Below are 21260 nucleotides of genomic sequence, written 5' to 3' on the forward strand. Positions count from 1 at the left end.
CCAAACAGCTTGAGAGAAAGAGAAACTAAAAAGGAAACAGAAAAGCTCTGATGTTTTATGGAAGAGGTATATTTGATACAGATGTAAAAAAGACTGTGCATTATTTAGGAACACCCTATCGAAAAGATCGGTTTTTGTGTAGTCCTAGAGAGAGTCTGACAGCCTCCCCTGTCATTCACTCCTGTCAGCACCAATGCCTTTCACTGGCATCATGAAAATATATATCTTTCTCTTATGTTCGAAAGTATACAAGATTTGTATCGATAGGCCCAAATTCTCTAGAAAGTCTTCAGAAAGAATTAACTGTCCTTCCTAAATTATGTTTAGAAAAAGATGATCTCTTTGTAAAGAATACATATATGCATTTATCTGTCCATCAACCATATATTTGTTAATATCCTAAAAAATATTTAATGTGGTTTACCCAAATGTATAAATACACCAGAACCTTTAATAAGATAAATGTTGAAAAATAGGGCAAAGAAAAATAAGATGGAATTAGGTTGTGTTCTCTAAGCAAGTGAAATGAGACATTCCAGATAGACCACTGTGGTCTGGCCAAATCCAATGGTATATTTTAGAGGATGTAGAAAGATTAATTTATATCTCTTTTAGGTAATTCTCATATATAATTTGTCAATTGAGTTTTTTATGTAGTAGGTGACAGTGAGTTTACACACTCTTATAAGTTTGTTTTATTCAATACTGCAACATCAGTGCCTTAGAATACTACCTAGCACATAGTAGATGCTTAATAAGTATTTATTGTATGGATGGATAAATGTTGTGCTTTCAAGTATCTTTTTAAGTGAAAGACTTCCTCTCAACTATCTGTTGATATTTTCTTCCTTTGTCCTTAAGTAAAGTGTGCTGTTATACTTTGGAGTACATCTCTATGCAGGCCCCCAAATTCATTAAGTGTTAAACATTGCTTGTGTGACATTTTCGAGCAGATAAAGAAATAAATGTTAACCCTATCCAAAGAGCTCTTTTAAGACTTTCTTGGTAACATCCCATGCTTGATTTTTAGGGCTCAAATATTTCAAGGTCCCTAAGAAGGAGTCGTAAATCTCAATACAGCAATTTATAACATGGTAATAGTGTTTCCTCTCAGGAGACTTCAAAATCATACCAGATAGATTGAATCTGGAAAATAAGGGATAGATTCTAGATAATGCTAGCTCCACAATTTTTAGCTATGTATTTAAGTAAAAGTAACCCCCAAATTTAGGAATTTAAGAATTTCCTTTTCTCCTGCGTGCTGGCCCTCTATTTTTAAAGCAGGTTTCATTGAAAAGCATTATGATAGTGCTAGTTTTCCTTTAAAATTTCTGCCATTGTTAAATAATTGCATTGTGCTGGGATTCAGTGGATCAGTAGATTATGTCAATTCTGGTAATCGTTTATTCTATATAATTATAAGGAATTAAATAACTAATTTATGTGCCTCTTAAAACTTTATTTATAATATCAACTGACGTCTAACATGTACTTGATGCATTTTAACTGCTTTGCTGATTCCTCAACCTAAATTTTGACCAAGGCTACAATCTTATTCAGAACTATCACTTTACTTCTAATGAAATATTAAAATATCCACCTTTCTCTATATTCCACCATAATTTACTTTTTATTTCGTTTGTCTTCTTATTTCCTGGAAAAGTATTTTGCAATCTTTGTTTTTGTATTGCTCTCATTTATTATAACCTGCTGCATTTGTAGAAACAGAGGATTAGAAATGGATTAAGTCAGGTATTTCACTCCCAAAATTTAGCCTAAAACATATCTTTATCATCACAGTATGATAAATATGTACCTATTTTAATTGACTTTTAGAAATGAAAGTTTCCTATTTCCTTCATTAGCTTATCCAAGTTTAACCACACTTGTCTAAAAGAATGTCCTATCTTAAGACTTTCATTATAGAGGCCTGCCCGGTGGCGCAGCAGTTAAGTGCGCACATTCCGCTTTGGCAGCCTGGGGTTTGCCAGTTTGGATCCCGGGTGCGGACATGGCACCGCTTGGCAAGCCATGCTGTGGCAGGCATCCCACATATAAAGTAGAGAAAGATGGGCATGGATGTGAACTCAGGGCTAATCTTCCTCAAAAATAAAAAAATATAAACAATCAGATAATTTATATTGAAGATATGGAAGATGGTAAATCTAGAGTTTTTCTTCTGCCCAATAAATGGGGAAAATTGACTTGGTGAGTTCTTGAGTTCTTTTTAATTATATCATAAAACCATGGAGCTAGGAGAGATACAGAGAGATCTCAGGTTTCCAGGGACTAATTATTTCAAGAATAATAGACACAGAAAAATACCCAGATTTCTCACCCTATGAAAATCTGTCGAGCTTCTATAGCAACTGAGGTTGTATTTTAAAATTTAGGTTATTAGGCTAGATGAGACTTCTATCAAATACTTCTGAGTTGTAAGGGTAAGAAAGGTCTGCTAAGAAAGGTCTGCTAATATAAAGTTCCCTGGGTGTCCTGATCCTCACTCAGCTTTTATTCAGTGGTCCCAAAGAACTGTCTTGATGCCTTAAAAAAAAATGTTTGGAGAACTACAAAGTATGGTTTATAGAAAGCATGATTTATAGTTATGTTTAAGTTAATTTTACTACTCTGTATTCCTTCTTTTTGGCTAATTTCACTCAGTCTGCTATTTAATCTTTAATTACAGGCCACAAAAGAAGTAATAGAACGGGAAGCACCAGGGATGGCCCTGGCAATGCTGATGGGATCACTTAATGTTACACCTCTGGGCATGCTCTCTAGGTAAGAAAGTCACCAACATGTTGCAAAGAAAGTTAATTCCATATCTCTAATCACTACAGTAGACTGATAAACCTAAAGAACTTTAGTCATAACACTTAAGATTGCCCTCTTTGTATCCTAGAGTTAAGTCTTAATATCTTGTCTGGTTAAATCTTGGCCACAATTTTCTTCACGTTTTTTTTTTTTTTTACATATTGTTTAAATTTTTAGAAAATATTATATTACTGCTAAAAGTTGTTAATCCCAGCCCAGAGAAGAGTTCAGTTTATTAAGATGTAAAATTATTCTTTTTGTGATTATTTGTAATCATCAATTAATATGCATTAATTGTCATTAAATACTAATTTAATAAAACTGAACAGTAGAATTTTTAAAAATAAGTTCTCATAAGTTAGGAACATTTATTCCAATTTGTAAATAGGCATAATGATGTGTGGTCATGAAAAGAGCTCAATAATATATTATTAGTTTATTAAATTAATATATTTAAAACTATGCCTTTGTTGACATAAATGTTGACATCCATCTTCAAATCCATCTTCGAGCTGATGGTTTAGTTATTTATTTATTATTATTTTAGCAACTCTTAGATTAAAATCCCCTTTAATGAGGACAGCATATGTTATTTAAGTTAAAGACAGAAATATCAACTTAGTGAGAATCTGTTGATTTAATGACCGTTGATTACTAGACAGTTGATCTCAAAGCACCCTAAAAATACATAGCAAGTTTCTAATTGTAGGATTTAACAATAATTATTTATAACCATTTATTGATCTTGTGTGCGATATGAACATAAAAGTTAATATATCCATTTGATGTATGGAATATGAGTCACAGTGCCCTTTCTGTTACTTAGAGTAAGTTTATAACCTATTAGTGGCAGCCACTTGAAGCACAGCTACAGGGAAATGTGAATGGGCCATTAGTTACTATATTTTCTTTGCTGTCACAAGTACTGTATTATAATATTTAATTTTAGTAAGAGCAAAAAGAAAACTAAAGTAGCATGATCGAGATTTTAAATTAAAAGCCCATGCTGGTCTTTAAGGAACTCACATTGAATCTTTTATGCTGTTGGTGTTCTTTATTATTAACCCTTATTTATGTTACCTAGACATAGGAGGTAAATGGTCACAACTGATCTCTTTTCTTTGTGGAATGAAGTAGTGGTCTTTGAACACAAAAGAACTGTTTCTTGGCATACAAGGAATATAGTCAAGAAAGAATTAAATGTCATCTCTTGTTAATTCTTTTATAATAAAAGTCTAATTTAACAAACAAAATAATGCTCTATTTGCCAGGCCCATATTAACTATTAGGGATACTAAGGATAGAAAGAAAAATCAGGCATGGTCCTCACCTTAAGGATCCCACAGTTTACCTGAAGAACTTATTCTTTGCAACTGTTAAGGTAACTCTAAATTGAATATAACTGTCTTGATCCAGCATGGAAATATCACTGTTGTCTTACTGAAAGATTTTTCTGGATTAATTTCTCCTCTACATTCTGAATCCACGTAATTACTGAGCCCTGGACTGTTGAGTGAGTGAAAAATTAATCAGCAGGAGCTTATTCTAAGTACTTTGGAATAGATCCATCATCTTTATCACAGCACGGTAACAGTTTCTTCTGGCTTTTCTTTGTGTTCATTACTAATTTAACTGAGAGTTTATTTACAAATTTGAAATAGAGATAGTAGTCTCCATGAGTTGTAGAAGAGGGAATTGTGGAATATTTCCTTGACTGTTCATTTTTTGTGCTTTTCAAAGCCATGATTAGATTGATGCTTCCTTTCTACAGCATTTTTACCTCATATGTACTTTGAGTTTTCTACATGCTTCTATTAAAGCACATACTATATTGTAATTATTTACTTACTTGTCTGTATTGCCTAATTTGTGTAAAATCCTTAAGAATGGGAGCTGTATCTTATTCATTTTTACATCCGTAGCCCCTAAAACAACTTCTGATACATAGTAAGTGCTCAAAAAATGGTTTTTTTATGGTTACTGTTGACAAATCAATGTTTCATCCTAGTTCTGATAGAATATTTTTCAAAGTAAAGTAATGCATCAAGTTGGTGCCTTGCCTTCCTATTTTTATCTCTAGACAGCAGCATTAAATAAAAACAATTTTTAATATCACTAAATTAATTTAAAATGGTTTTCATCTACTTGGTTAACTTAATATCCTCCAGTTTTCTTTGTACAAGTAAGTGGGAAGATAATATCAAGTAACAGTTAAGAGCATCATCTCTGAAGCCAGATTGCTTGAGTTCTATTCTGGCTCTACTACTTACTAGCTGCTTAGCTTGTTTTTTTGTTTGTTTTCTCATCTGTATAATGAGGATGTTAGTAGTATCAAACTTCTTGGATTGAGTTAGTCCATGCAATGTGCTTAGAACAACTGATTCATAAGAAATCTTATTTGAGTGTTGATTACTGTTGTTGTGTTGTTATTGTTTGAAAGTTCTAGTTCTTACAGCAGTACTGCTGGCAAAACCTTCTAATAGCTTTCCTTCGTCTGCAAATGTCTTTATCTTACCTTCATTCCTGAAGGATATTTTCACTAAATACAGAATTCTGGATTGACAGTTTTTTTCTTTCAGCACTTTAGAAAAAAATGTTATTCCATTGTCTTCTGGCTTCATGATTCCTTGGAGAAATCCACAGTTATTTGAATTGCTGTTCCCTTATGTGTAATGTATGGTTTTTCTCTGGATGCTTTGAAGATATTTTGATTCTTATGCGTCTGGGTGTAGTTTTCTTTGAGTTTATCCTTTTGGGTTCAGAGAGCTTCTTTAATCTGTAAATTTATGTCTTTAATCAAATTTAGGAAGTTTTCAGCTATTAACTTTTCAAATTCTTTTTTCTGCACCAATCTCATTCTCCTCTCCTGCTAAGACTTGTGTGACACGATTTTTACATGTTTTGATAATGTCTCACAGGTCCCTAAGGCTCACTTTTCTTAATCATGTTTTTCTCTCTATACTTCACCTCAGGTTGTTTCTGTTGATCTAGGTTCAAGTTCACAGACTTTTTCCTCTTTCATCTCCATTGTGCCTTTGAGCCTATGCAGTGTGTTTTTAAATTTTGGATAACGTATTTTTTCAGTTCTAAAATTTCTATTTGACTGTTTTTTATAGCTTTATTCTAAGAACTTTTATCTTTGCATGTATTTCAAAAATGTTGACCTTTGTGTCATGGACAATGGTCATAATAGCTGCTGGAAATTATTTTTCCAACAATTTCAATATCTGGCTCACCTTGGGATTGACATCTGTTGATTTTCTTTTCCTGTGAGAAGTGGTCAGATTTTCCTGGTTCTTTCTATGTTGAGTAACTTCGGATTGTATTCTGGATATTTTGAATAGTATATTGTAAGACTCTGGACTCTGTAAAGTCCTCTGGAGACTGTTAGTTAGTTTTAGCAATCAGACTGATTGGATTCAGATTGTAAATTCTGTCTTACTTTCTGTGGGTGGTTGTTCAGCCTTTGTTAGACTTGGACAGGGGAGTATATTTTACTTATATTTTTAAAAGTCTTTCTTATACTTGAGTCCATTCCACACATGCATATTTCAACAGTGAGCCTGGTACTTCTGTCAGTTCGCTGGCACAATTAGGGGATCCACTTTCTCTAGCTCTCTCCTATCCAAGAATTTCCCCCCTGCTCTCCAGTTCCCCAGGGCTCTTATTTCTAGTTCCTCTAGCCAGAAGATATTTCTTGTGGAGTATTAACCCCCTGTGCTATTATGCAATTCTACACAATAGGACCACCTTCAGGGCAAAGAGGCAAAAGAAAAGAAAAAGTTGGGAAAAAATAATAGAGCTTTCTCCCATCCCAGCTCTTTAGACATAACAGGCCCCTTCTCCTAGTTCCACAACCCAGAAAGATAGGTCTTCTCTCTGGGTTTTAGTTCTCACATTACGATCATCATAGTAGTACAACTGGAACTAGACCCTTTAAGGGCTGTTATTGAAGTTCTGACTTCAGTTTCTAATCTGCCTGCTATTGTTTATGTTCAGAGTTCTCAGGTAGTCACTATTTGTATTCTGTCCACAATCAGTAAGAGAGAGAAGCTGTAGTTAAGCATCTACCATCTTGGTCAACACTGAAAGAGAAAGAGCTCTATTTTTAAAATCAGATCCCTGAGTTTATATCCTAGCACTTACTAGCATTTACTAGTTATGTGACCTTGGGTAATTTACTCATCTAGGTTTAGCACTTCCTGTTCCAGTAGCTAATTGAACTTCCCACAAAGGAGCAACATGATAACCTCCTTCAATCTATAATTTATGCCCCACTGACTTTTTAAAGAGATCAAATACTTTTTGTTCTAAACTTCATTGACAATAATAGAGTAACCACTGTGGTTATGCTCTGAGGCATGATTTATCCTGGGGTTTATTCTCAGTTTTGCTATTAACTTGACTTGTGATCTCTACTTAGTTTTTTAGTGACATCACATAGCTCATAGAAATGTTATGAGGTCCTATATAGATTTCCTCATTAGGAAAACCTTCTTTTAAGACCAGCCCCTATGGCCTAGTGATTAAAGATCTGCGTGCTCCACTTCAGCAGCCTAGGTTTGGTTCCCGTGTTTGGAACCATGCCACTCATCTGTCAGTGGCCATGCTGTGGCAGTGGCTCACATGAAAAAAAAAGATTGGCAACAGATGTTGGCTCAGGGCGAATCTTCCTCAGCAAAAAAAAACAGAAAAAAGAAAAAAAAAGAAAAACTATTAGATAAATATCTAAATTCATAAAAAGAAAAAGTGATAGGTAGTTTTTCATTTTATAAAAAGATTTTCCATTATAATACTCATTAACCCATCTTTCAACTGTGTTTTAACTGTTCAGTTCAGTTTTAGTTACATGGAATTTTCCATTATATCTCTATTTGATAAAGTAGGACTTGAAGTCCTTAGTTCATTTTTTTAATGTATGAAGTAGGACTAATTTGTTTTTGCCAGTTTGCTTCATTACCTACCATTATTGCCATTTGATCATTGCTTCATCTAGTCAGTAGCTGAATATAAACACGCTAACAGACATATACATTGCTTTTGGGGAAGGGTTAATTTTCTCCCTTTGGTGGCAAAAATGGTTTCATATAATATTGTTTTAAAAAAAAGTTTTGAAGGGGGCTGGCCCCGTGGCCGAGTGGTTAAGTTCGCGCGCTCCACTGCAGGCGGCCCAGTGTTTCGTTGGTTCGAATCCTGGGCACGGACATGGCACTGCTCATCAAACCACGCTGAGGCAGCGTCCCACATACCACAACTAGAAGGACCCACAACGAAGAATATACAACTATGTACCAGAGGGGCTTTGGGGAGAAAAAGGAAAAAAATAAAATCTTTAAAAAAAAAAAAAAAGTTTTTAAGGAAAAAAATCACTGAATTTATTTTTATAGCAGTGAATTAAATTACCCTTAGTATTATTTAAATCATATTAAACCAGCATGGATCATTTAAAATAATAATTTACATTATCATATTACCACCTTGAAGAGTTTCTACTTTTTTAAACTAAATATACTTAGCTTATTAAAAGCTATAGAGGGAAGCTGGGCAGAAGATGACAGAGAGAAGTGCCGGAAATCCATTTCTCCACCTGGACAACAATTGGACTGACAAAGTATGTCTAATGTAACAATTTGGAACCCTGGAGTCTATTCAAAGGCTTGCAGCTCCCAAGGGTAGAATTGACTGGTAAACTGTGGTTAATTTCAGTCAATTTCAATCTAGAATGGTAGTAGCTATGCATCCCCCTACCCCTCAACCTCATGACAGGCAGCTTTAAAAAGTAACTACACATGCCCCAAAAGAAACACCTGGCGTTGATCCCCAACACAGACACTCTACAACAATCGAAAAAATAGCAAACCCTGGGGAATGAGGAGAATCTGATTTCCACAATTACATGACAAGATTCAGATCTCTAGTTTTCAACAAAAAAATTGCAACCTATACAAAGAAACAGGAAAGTATGGTCCATTAAAAGAAAAAAAATGAATTGACAGAAAACATCTGTCAGGATGACCAGATGGTAAACTTACAAGACAAAGATTTTAAGACGACTGTCTTCAAGATGCTCAGATTACTGGAGGAAGATGTGAATAAAATCAAGAAAATTGGGGCCAGCCCCATGGCCAAGTGGTTAAGTTTGTGCAATCCACTTCAATGGCCCGGGGTTTCGCCAGTTCGGATCCTGGGCATGGACATGGCACCACTCGTGAGGCCATGCTGAGGCGGTGTCCCACATAGCACAACCAGAGGCACTCACAACTAGAATATACAGCTATGTTCTGGAGGGCTTTGGGGAAGAAGAAGGAAACAAAATATGAAGATTGGCAAGAGATGTTAGTTCAGGTGTCAATCTTTAAAAAAAAAAATCAAGAAAACTATATGACCAAAATGTAAGTATTAAGAGGTAAAAAACATAAAAAGAAGCCAAAAAGTAAATTCTGGAGTTGAAAAGTACAGCTGAAATAAAAGTTTCACTAGAGCGATTCAAAAGCAGGTTTCAATAGCTAGACGAAGGAATCAGTGGAATTATAGATATGGCAATTGAAATTATCAAGTCTGAGTAATAGAAAGTAAAAATATTGAATGAAAGTGAACAGAGCCTAAGGGCCTGTGGAACACCATTAAGTAAACCATGCTTTGTGAGCATCCCAGAAGAAGAGAGCACAAAAGGGACAGAGAGATTATTTGAAGAAATGATGGCCAAAAATTTCCCAAATGTGATGCAAGATATAAATCTGCAAGTCCAAGAAGCTCAGTGAACTCCTAGTAGAATAAGCTGACAGAAACCCACACCAAGTCGCATAATAATCAGATTGTCAAAGACAAAGAAAGAATCTTGAAAGCAGCAAGAGCAAAGATACATGTGGCATACAAGAAATCTTCAATAAGGTTAATGGCAGATTTCTCATCAGAAACATTGGAGGCCAGAAGACAGGGAGTTGATATATTCAAAGTGATGAAAGGAATAAAACTTTCAACTGAGAATTCTATAACTGGCAAAACTGTCCTTCAAAAAAGAGCAAGAAATTAAGACATTCCCAGATTTTTAAAAAGTTGATAAAATTCATTACTACTACACTTTCCCTACAAAATAGGCCAAAGGTAATCCTTCAGGTTGAAATAAAAGGATACTAGACAGTAACTCAAAGCCTTATGAAGAAATAAAGATCTCCAGTAAAGTTATAAACATGGATGATTATAACAACTAGTATTGAAATTTTGGTTTGTAACTCCACTTTATATCCTTTATTTATTTAAATTTTTATGATTTAAAAGACCAATGTGTAGGAAATTTATTAGTCTGTATTTTGGGGTAGACAGTGTATAAAGATATAATCTGTGATAGCAGTAAATTAACGAAAGTGAGGATGGAGTACCATAGGAGCAGGATTTTCATATGCTATTAAAGTTAAGCTGGTATAAATTTTACTATACTGTTAATAGCCTTAGGGTGTTAAATGCAATTTCCCTGGTGAGTAAAAGAAAATACCTACAGAATATACACAAAAGAAATGAACAGAGATCACGTTTCACTAAAAAATCAACTGAACACAAAAAGAGACACTAATACGAAATATGAGGAACAAAATACTATGAGGCATATAGAAAACAGTTAACAAAATAGCAGAAATAAATCCGTCCTTTTCAATGATTGCTTTCCGTGCAAATGGATGAAACTCTTCAATCAAAAGACAGAGATTGGGAGAATAGATAGGAAAGCATGATCAACTATGCTGTCAACAAAACTCTCACCCTAGATCCAAAGACAAAAATATGTTGAAAGTTAAAGGATGCAAAAAGATATTCATGCAAATAGTAACTCAAAGAGAGCTGGGGTAACTATAATAATATGAAACAAAATAGACTGAATTTTAAAAGATTGTGTCCTAAATCAAAAAAGGTTAGAAGAGACAAAGAAAGATAATAATAAAAGGTTCAATAGAGCAGGAAGATATAACAATGATAAACATTTACGTACTTAATAACAGACCATCAAAATAGATGATGACAGAATAGAAGGGAGAAGTAGATGGTTCTGCAATTGTAGTTGGAGACTTCAGTATCCTACTTTCAATAATGGACAGAACAACCAGACAGAAGATAAGTAAGGAAATATAGGACTTGAACAAAACAATAAACCAGCTATATCTAACAGACATACACAGAACACTCCACTCAGCAACAATAGAATACGCATTCTTCTCAGGTGGACAGCATGTACATTTTCTTGGAACATTTCTACAATACTTCAGGCACAGCTTCCAGACTCAACGTCACAGAAAGTACACCAGGTTGCAAAAGACAAATGATACAGACTTGGGGTGAATGACCACCTCAGCCCAGGAAAGCTGACACCTTTCCCCTCCTCCCACCAGCTTTTATATTTTGCTATATATTTTAGCCCCATAAGAGTTTTATGATAGCTGAATCCCTTTATCGTAAGTCATGTAATAAACAATCAGAATAACATGGTTCAGGGTCCTCCCAGGATCTTCAGGTCTCTGCATAGAGCCTAGCAACGCTAGTGCCGCTTTAGTTCAATTTTATAGGTCATAGTATCTAGAGCACAGGATCAGTCCAGTGCAGTTTTTAAGTAAACAATTTAGAACCAGAATCGTCTCTTCAGATATCTTTTTAGCTCTGAAAAGGAGTTGAGTCCAACTTATCCCCTCTGTATCATACTTGCATAATGGCTCAAGTTTGAACTAATTGTGCAGCCTGAAAAGCCTCGAGCAACGGAGGATTTATTTAAAGTGGCCCTGGGTTGGAATTATCCCAAGCAATGCACCGAAGTAAATCCTCTCTCAAAGAATTCTGTTTCAATCTAAACCTCAAAGATTTCTCACAGATAAAAGTTCTAAGGAAATTAGCAAGTCACACAAAAACAAAAAAAGGTGACAAAATACACAAGAATCAAGGCACTGTAAGGAACAGAGACCCAGATAGACACTAAAAGAGTTAAAATCCTGGTATTAACAGAGAACAAAAAGAAATATGTGTAATATATTTAGAGAACTGAAAAAGAAGCTTGAAAATTACATGCAGGGAACAAGCAGTTTGAAAAAGAACTAAATACACATTTAGATATGTAAAATATAATAATGAAACTTCAAAAACTTAATAGATAACATTAGACTGCAGATTAAAAAACTCTTGAAGAGAGAATTAGGGAACTAAATAAATGAAACTATTTGAAGAAATTATCCAAAATGCAGGTCACATTGACAGAAACATAAAAATGCAGGAGTTAAGAAGCATGGAGGATAGAGTGAGAAAATACAAAATATAATTGGAGTTCAGAAAGAGATAATAGAGAATGAAGGAAAGGAAATGTTTAAAACATAATACAAAAAAATCTCAAAATCTTGAAAGACATCAGTCTTTAGATTCAGGAATCCAAACAAATCCTTTGCACAATGAATAAAAAGACATCTATACCTAGACACATAATAGTAACACTGTAAAATACCACAGAAAAGGAAATCTTTCAAATCACCAGAAAATGAACTGTATGGTATGTAAATTATACTTCAATAAAGTTGGAAAAAATGGACAATTCATATATCTTGATGTTATCATTTTGATTCTTTTCCAGCATAAGCAATAAATTGTATATTGTTATTTACATGTACAATGTTTTGCTTATTAGCAATATTAACTGTTTTACATGTTTTTATTGACTATTTCTATTTCCTCATTTTTAAGTTGAATATTCACATCCCTTGTCAATTTTTAGACATACGATTCCTTATTGAGTTATGTTTTTTATACATTAAGATTTTAAACTTGGAATATTTTTTCTAATTAGTCATATATGCTTATTTAGTTTAGTTTCATTTATAATATTTTGTCAAATGTAAATTTCAGATTTAGGAAGATAAATCTTTGAAAAAAATTGGAGGCAAAACATGGAGTACCTAAAATTAAACAGCAATTTGACTAATTGCTAACCTCTCAATAGCAATAATTGAAACAGAAAATGCTGGATAATACCTTCAACTTGCTGAAAGAAAGTAACTGTTAACCAAGATTTCACATCCAGTAAAGTTGTCGTTCAAAAGAGGGGGCTGGGGGCTGGGAAGCCTGGTAGCATAGTGGTTATGTCTGTGTGCTCTTCTGCCTCAGCCGCCCAGAGTTCACAGGTTCAGATCCCAGGTGTGGACCTGCACACCACTCATCAAGCCATGCATCCCACATACAAAATAGAGGAAGGTTGGCTCAGCAACAATCTTCCTCAAGCAAAAAGAGGAAGATTGGCAACAGATGTTAGCTTGGGGCCAATCATTTTCAAAAAGAAAAAGTCATTTTTCTAACACAAGTGGGCAGGATTTTATCACCAAAAGAACTTCACTTAAAGAAATTAAATGATATCCTTCTGGCAGAAGAAAAATTACCTCAGACGAAGAACTGAAGATTCAAGAAGAAAAAGAGAAGAAAGATAAGGGTAAATATCTGAGTAAATCTAAAAGTATATATATATATATATATATATATATATAACCATATAAAAACAATAAAAATAATGTCTGACTTATGGGAGAAAAAATATGCTGGAACTAATTCTTGAAAACATTAAAGCATGTGAGTTGGGATGATGTGATCATAGTTACATGTTCTAAAAGCCATGTTTTTTGAGAAGTTAAAGATATTGATTGACTGTAATTTTTTAAAATTAAATATACGTACTAAAACTGCGTTAGGATATTAGTTAAAAGAATGGACAGAGTATATAACTTCCAAAAGCAGAGGGAAAAAATGAAATCTGGAATACACTCAAAATAAGACAAGAAAGGAGGGAAACAAAAAGCGAGACAAGTAGAAAGCACATAAGATTATTTTTTTAATAAAGCAATTAAAATATAGGCAAACCCTCAAAACATCTCCCGCATTAATAAACTCTGAGTAGAATACCACTTGGTTTCTTATATTCAAATTTTATGAACATGTGTACCTCTTAGTATACCTTCAGCTGATATTTACAAATAAAAATTTTATGTTTACATCTGGAAAGTTCAGTATATTTTTTAAAAATTTGTATTAAATAAAACTTTTTATTTAAGACAATTGTAGATTGACATGCGAATTTAAGAAATAGTACCTAAAAATCCCATGTACCTTTTTCCGAGTTTCCGCCAATTAGTAACATCTTTAAAATTAGAGCACAAAATTACAATCAGGATATTGACATTGATACAGTCAAAATACAGAACAATTACATCACCACAAGGATTTCTCCTGTTGCCCTTTTATTGCCACACCCACCTATCTCTCACCCAGCCTTCCTTTCCTAACCTTTGGCAACTGCTAATCTGTTCTCCATTTCTATATTTTGCTGTTTCAAGAATTTTTCATAAGTAGGGTCATGCAGTATGTAACCTTTTTGGATTGACTTATTCCATTCAGCATCATTCCCTGGAGATTCAAACCAGTTGTTACATGAATAAACATTTCATTCCTTTTTATTGCTGAATGGTATTCCTTGGAATGGATATACCATAATTTGTTTCACCATTTTCCCATTAAAGGTCATTTCCAGTTTTTGGCTATTATGAACAAAGCTGCTATGAATGTTTGTGTACAGTGTTTTGTGAACAAAAGTTTCTGTTTTTCTGGGATAAATACCCAGGGTACAGTTGATTGGTCATTTGGCAGTTGCATGTTTTAAGTTTTTAGTAAACTACCAAATTATTATCCAGAATAACTGTACCGTTTTACATTCCCACCAGGATTGTATGAGTGATTCAGTTTCTCCACCTCCTTGCTAGAGTTATCACTGTTTTTATTTTAGATGTTTTGATGGTTGTATAGTGATTTTAATTTGCATTTCCCTAATGGCTAATAATGTTAAACATTGTTTCATGTGGTTATTTGCCATGTATACATAATTTTTGGAGAAATATCTGTTCATGACTTTTGCCCATTTTCTAATCAGATTGTTTGTATTTTTTACTATTGAGTTTTGAGAGTTCTTTGTATATTCTAGATATCAGTACTTTGTCTCATATGTGGATTGCAATCATTTTCTTCCAGTCAGTAGATTATCTTTTCATCCTCTTCACAGTCTTTCACAGAGCAAAAGTTTTTAATTTTGATGAGGTCCAATTTATCAATTTTTTCTATCATCAATTGTACTTTTGGCGTCATATCTACAAATTATTCACCTAGCCCAAAGTCTAAAGATTTTCCTCCTCTATTTTTTTCTCAGACTTTAATAATTTTATATTTTACCTTGAAGTCCATGATCCATTTTGAGTTAATTTTTGGATAAGTGTGAAGTTTCGGTTGAGGTTTGTTGTTTTTGTTTGCTTATGAATGTCCCCTTCATCATTTGTTGAAAAGGCTATCTTTCCTCTGTTTAATGGTTTTTGCACCTTTGTTGAAAATTATTTGGGTATGTTTTTGTGGGTTTATTTCTGGCTTCTCTGTTTTGTTTTGTGTCTTTCCCTCTGTCAGTACCTCACAGTCTTGATTATTGTGGCTATACAATAAGCCTTGAACTGGGTAAACTGATTCCTCCCACTTCATTCTTCTTTTTCAAAAATTTTTATCTATTCTAGTTCCTTTGCTTTCCATAAAAATTTGAGAATAAGCTTGTTTGTCTACAAAAATCTTACTAGGATTTTTATAGGAATAGCATTAAGCCTGTGTATGGATTTGGGGAGAATTGACATCTTTTCTGTGTTGAATCTTTCAATCCATGAACACGATGTGTCTGTCCATTTATTCGCATTGTCTTTTATTTTTTTATCAGTATTTTGTGGTTTTCAGCATACAAATACTATACATGTTAGATTTACAAGTTATTCATTTTGAGTCATATAAAATGGTAGTTTTAAGACTTTATTTTTTATAGCTGTTATTTTCTACAGTTTGAGATTTACAGCAAAATTGAAGAGAAGGTTCAGATATTTCTCATATGCCGCTTGCCCCTACACATGCATAGCCCTCCCCATTATTGGCATCCCCCTCCAGAGTGGTGCATTTGTTACAATTGATGAGCCTACTTTGACACAGCATAATCACCCAAAGTCCATAGTTTACATTACCATTCACTCTTGATGGTGTACATTCTGTGTGTTTGGGTAAATGTATAATGATGGGTATCCATCATTTATGGTATCATATAGAGTACTTTCACTATCCTACAAATCCTTTGTGCTCTGTCTGTTTGTCCCTCCTTCCCTGTCAACCCCTGATCTTTTTACTATGTCCATTGTTTTGCCTTTTTCAGAATGTCATGTGTTTGGAATAATATATTATGTAGCTTTCCAAATTGGCTTCTTTCACTTAGTAATATGCGTTTAAGGTTCCTCCATGTCTTTTCATGGCTTGATAGCTTATTTCCCTTTATCACTGAATAATATTCCATGGTCTGGATATATCACTGTTTATTTATCCATTCACCTACTGAGGGACATCTTGGTTGCTTACAAGTTTTGGCAGTTATGAATAAAACTGCTGTCAACATCCCTGAACAGGTTTTTCTGTGGATGTAAATTTTCAGCTCCTTTGGGTAAATATCAAGGAGCACAATTGCTGGATTGTATGGTAAGAGTATGTTTAGTTTTCTAAGAAACTGCAAGCTATTTCCCAAAATGCCTTTACCATTTTTCATTCCCACCAGCGATGAATGAGAGTTCCTCTTGCTCTCCTTCCTCACCAGCTTTCCATTCTAATAGGTGTGTAGTGGTATCTCATTATTTTAATTTGCATTTCCCTGGTGACAGATGATGTTGAGCATCTTTTAATATACTTACTGGCCATCTGTATATCTTCTTTGGTGAGGTATCTGTTAAGGTCTTTGGTGCATTTTTTAATTGTTACTCTCTTATTGTTGAGTTTTAAGAATTCTTTATATATTTTGATTAATATTCCTTTATCAGATGTGTCCTTTGCAAATATTTTCTCCCAGTCTGTACTTGTCTTCTCATTCTCTGGACATTGTCTTTCACAGAGCAAAGTGTCTTTCACTTTATTAATTTTAATAAAGTCTAGCTTATCAATGATTTCTTTCATGGATTGTGCCCTTGGTGTTGTATCTAAGAAATAATCTCACCCAAGTCATTTAGGTTTTCTTCTGTGTTATCTTCTAGAAGTTTCATAGTTTTCTGTTTTACATTTTGTTCTGAGATCCGTTTTGACTTAATTTTTGTGAAGGGTGTAAAGTTTGTGTCTAGATTCATTATTTTGCATGTTGATGTCCAGTTGTTTCGGTATCATTTATTGTAAAGATTATCTTTGCTCCATTGCGTTTGCTCCTTTATCAAAGATCAGTTGACTATATTTATGTGGGTCTATTTCTGGGCTGTCTGTTCTGTTCCATTCATCTATTTGTCTGTCCTTCCACCAGTACTACACTGTCTTGATTACTATAGCTTCATAGTAGGTCTCAAAGTCAGTTAGTATCAGTCCTCCAACTTTGTTCTTCTTCTTCAATATTGTGTTAGCTATTTTGGGTCTTTGCCTCTCCATGTAAACTTTAGAATCAGATTGTAGATATCCATAAAATAACTTGCTGGGATTTTGATTCAGATTGCATTGAATCCATAGATCAACTTGGGAAGAACTGACATCCTGACAATATTCAGTCTTCCTATCCATGAACATAGAATATCTCCCCATTTATTTAGTTCTTTGATTTCATTCATTGATTTCACTCAAAGTTTTATAGTTTTCCTCATATAGATCTTGTATATATTTTTTTAGATTTATACCTAAGTATTTCATTTTTGGGGTTGCCAGTATAAATGGTATTATGTTTTTAATTTCAAATTTCAGTGGTACATTGCTGGTCTGTAGGAACACAAGTGGCTTATGTATGTCAACTCTGTATCCTGCAGCCTTGCTGTAATCACTTATTAGTTCCAGGAGGTATTTTCTTGATTCTTTGGTGTTTTTTTTTATGGATGACTATGTCATCTGTAAACAAAGACAGTTTTATTTCTTCCTTCCAATTTGTATACCTTTCATTTCCTTTTTTTATCCTATTGCATTAGCTAGAACTTCCAGTACAGTGTTGAAAAGGAGTGTTGAGAGGGAACATCATATCTGACTTTATTGGGAAAGCTTTGAGTTTCTCACCATTAAAGAATATGTTAGCTGTAAGTTTTTTGTAGACATTCTTTATCAAGTTGAGGAAGTTGTTGTCTATTCCTAGTTTACTGAAAATTTTTATCATGAATAGGTGTTGGATTTTGTCAGATGCTTTTTCTTCATCTATCAATATGATCATGAGATTTTTCATTTTTAGCCTGTTGATATGATGGATTACATTAACTTATTTTCAAATGTTGAACCTGCCTTGGATACCTGGGATTAATTCCACTTGGTTGTGGTGTATAATTGTTTGTATACATTGTTGGATTCAATTTGCTAATGTTTTGTTGAGGAGTTTTGCAGATATTGATGTGTAGTTTTCTTTTCTTCTAATGCCTTTGCCTGATTTTGGTATTAGGGTAATGCTGGCCTCATAGAACAAATTAGGAAGTATTCCTTCGCTTCTGTCTTCTTGAAGAGATTGTAGAATAACTTCTTCCTTAAATGTCTGGTAGAATTCACCAGTGAACCCATCTAGGCCTGACGTTTCCTCTTTGCAATGTTACTAATTATTGGTTAATTTCTTTAATACAAGGTAATAGGCCTATTCAGATTGTCTGTTTCTCCTTGTGTGGGTTTTGGCAGATTGTATCTTTTGAGGAATAGATTCATTTCATCTAGGTTATCAAATTTGTGGGCATAGAGTTTTTCATAGTGTTCCTTTATTATCTTTTTTTTTTTTGCTGAAGAAAATTAGCCCTGAGGGAATATTTGTGCCAGTCTTCCTCCACTTCATATGTGGGTCACCACCAATACATGGCTGACAAGTGGTCTAAGTCCACACCAAGGATCTGAACCCACGAACCTGGGCTGCTGAAGTGGAGCGTGCCAAACTTAACCACTATACCACAGGGCCAGCCCTCCTTTATTATCTCTTTAATGTACATAGAATCTGTAGTGATTGTCCTCTCTTTCATTTCTGACATTAGTAATTTGTGTCTTTTCTTTTTTTACTTAGTTAGCCTGAGTAGAGGCTTATCAGTTTTATCTTTTCTCAAAGAACCAGCTTTTGGTTTTGTCAGTTTTCTCTCGTGATTTCTGGTTTTCAATTTCATTGATTTCTGCTCTAATTTTTATCATTTCTCTTCTGCTTACTTTGATTTAATTTGCTCTTCTTTTTCTGTTTTTTAAGGTGGAAGCTCAGATGATTGATTTTAAATCTGTATTTTTCCCAATATATGCATTCAGTGCTATAAAATTCCCTCTAAGTACTGCTCTGACTCCATCCCACAAATTTTGATAAGTTAAATTTTCATTTTTATTTAGTTCAAAATATTTTAAATTTCTCTTGGGATTTCTTCTTTGAACCATATGTTATTTAAAAGTGTGATGTTTAGTCTCCAAGTATTTGGGAATTTTCCAATTATCTTTCTGTTATTGATTTCTAGTTTAATTCCATCTTGCTCTGAGAGCAAATACTGTATAATTTGTATTCTTTTAAATTTGTCATGGTGTGTTTTATGGCCCAGAATGTGGTCTATTTTGGTGAAGCTTGAGATGAATATGTATTATGCCATTGTTGGATGAAGTAGTCTCTATATTACCCAGGTGATTAATGGTATTGTTGAGTTCAGCTATGTCCTTACTAATTTTCTGCCTGTTGTATCTGTTCATTTCTGACAGAGGGGTATTGAAGTCTCCAACTATGATAGTGGACTCATCTATCTCTCTCACCAGTTTTTAGTTTCTGCTTCACATAGTTTGACACTGTTGTTAGGTGCATACACATTGAGGATCATTATGTGTTCTTGGAGAATTGACCCTTGTATCATTGTGTAATGTCTTTCTTTATCCCTGATAACTTTCTTGGCTTTGAAGTCTGCTCTATCTGAAATTAATATGGCCACTCTTGCTTTTTTAAATTAATGTTAGTATGATATATTTTTCTACATTTGTTTACTTTTAATTCATATATGTTTTTATATTTAAAGTGAGTTTCTTGTAGACAACATATAGTTGGATTTTGTTTTTAATCTGCTCAGACAGACTGTCTTTTAATTGGTGCATTTAGACCATTGACATTCAAAGTGATTATTAATATAGTTGGATTAATGTCTACCATATTCATTACTATTTTCTATTTGTTGCCCTTCTTTGTTCCTATTTTTATCTTCCACTTTTCTGCCTTTTGTGGTTTTAATTGAGCCTTTTACACGATTTCAGTTTTTCTCCTTTCTTAGCATATTGGTTATACTTTTTTCACTTTTTTTAGTAGTTGCCCTAGCGTTTGCAATATATATTTACAGCTAATCCAAGTCCACTTTCAAATAACACCATACTACTTCATGGGTAGTATTAATACCGTATAACAAAATAATCCTAATTCCTCTCTCCCATCCCTTGAATCATTGCTGTCATTCATTTCACTTATATATTATATAAGCGTGTATATGTGTGTCTATGTATATATATATGTATGTCAGCATACATAGTTGAATACATTGTTGGTATTATAACTTTGAACAAACTGTTATATGTTAAATCAATTAAGAAAAATAAAAATTTTTATTTTATCTCCACTTAATCCTTTTTTGATGCTCTTTCTTACTTTATGTAGATCTGAGTTTCTGACATACGATTTCTCTTAAGAACTTCACTTAACATTTCTTGCAAGGCAGATCTACTGGCAACAAAGACCCTCAGTTTTTGTTTGAGAAAGTCTATTTCTCCTGCACTTTTGAAGGATAATTTCAAGGGTATAGAATTCTAAGTTGGTTATTCTTTTCTCTCAACACTTTAAATATTTCGCTTCACTTTCTTCTTGCTTTCATGATTTCTCAGGGCAAGTCAAATATAATTCTTATCTTTATTCCTGTATAGGTAAGGGGTTTTTATTCCTCTGGCTTCTTTCAGGACTTTATCGTTGATTTTCTGTAGTTTGAAATGTTATGCCTAGATGTAGTTTTTTTTGGCATTTTTCCTGCTTGATGTTCTCTGAGCTTCCTGGATCTGTGATTTGGCATCTGACATTAATTTGAGGAAATTCTTAGTCACTATTGTTTCAAATATTTTTTCTCTTCCTTTTTCTTCTTCTAGTATTCCCATTACTATGTAACACCTTTTGTAGTTGTCCCATAGTCCTTGGATATTCTGTTTTGTTTTTTTCAGTCTTTTTTCTCTTTGCTTTTCAAGGATTCTGTTGATATATCCTCCAGCTCAGAGATTCTTTCCTCAGCTATGTCTGGTCTACTAATGAGCCCATCAAAGACATTCTTCATTTTTGTTACAGTGTTTTTTACTATCTAGCATTTCTTTTTGGTTCTATCTTAGGCTTTCCATCTCTTTACTCACACTGCCTGTCTGTCATTGCATGCTGTCTACGTTATCCATTACAGCTCTTAGCATAT

At 33.8% G+C, this 21260-nt stretch overlaps 1 protein-coding gene across 4 annotated transcripts in view; it reads left to right on the forward strand.

Annotated features, from left to right (window-relative positions):
• LOC124230929 (gephyrin) overlaps window positions 1–21260 on the forward strand; it is a 575937-nt gene that overhangs the window by 296856 nt on the left and 257821 nt on the right. For all 4 annotated transcript variants that reach the window (XM_046647482.1, XM_046647483.1, XM_046647484.1 and 1 more), the window contains exon 5: window positions 2687–2781. In XM_046647482.1, coding sequence (XP_046503438.1) covers window positions 2687–2781 — 95 coding nt within the window. The remainder of the gene's footprint in view (window positions 1–2686; window positions 2782–21260) is intronic.

This window comes from Equus quagga, chromosome 20 (genome assembly GCF_021613505.1).
Source record: "Equus quagga isolate Etosha38 chromosome 20, UCLA_HA_Equagga_1.0, whole genome shotgun sequence".
In the NCBI taxonomy this organism is placed as follows: domain Eukaryota; kingdom Metazoa; phylum Chordata; class Mammalia; order Perissodactyla; family Equidae; genus Equus; species Equus quagga.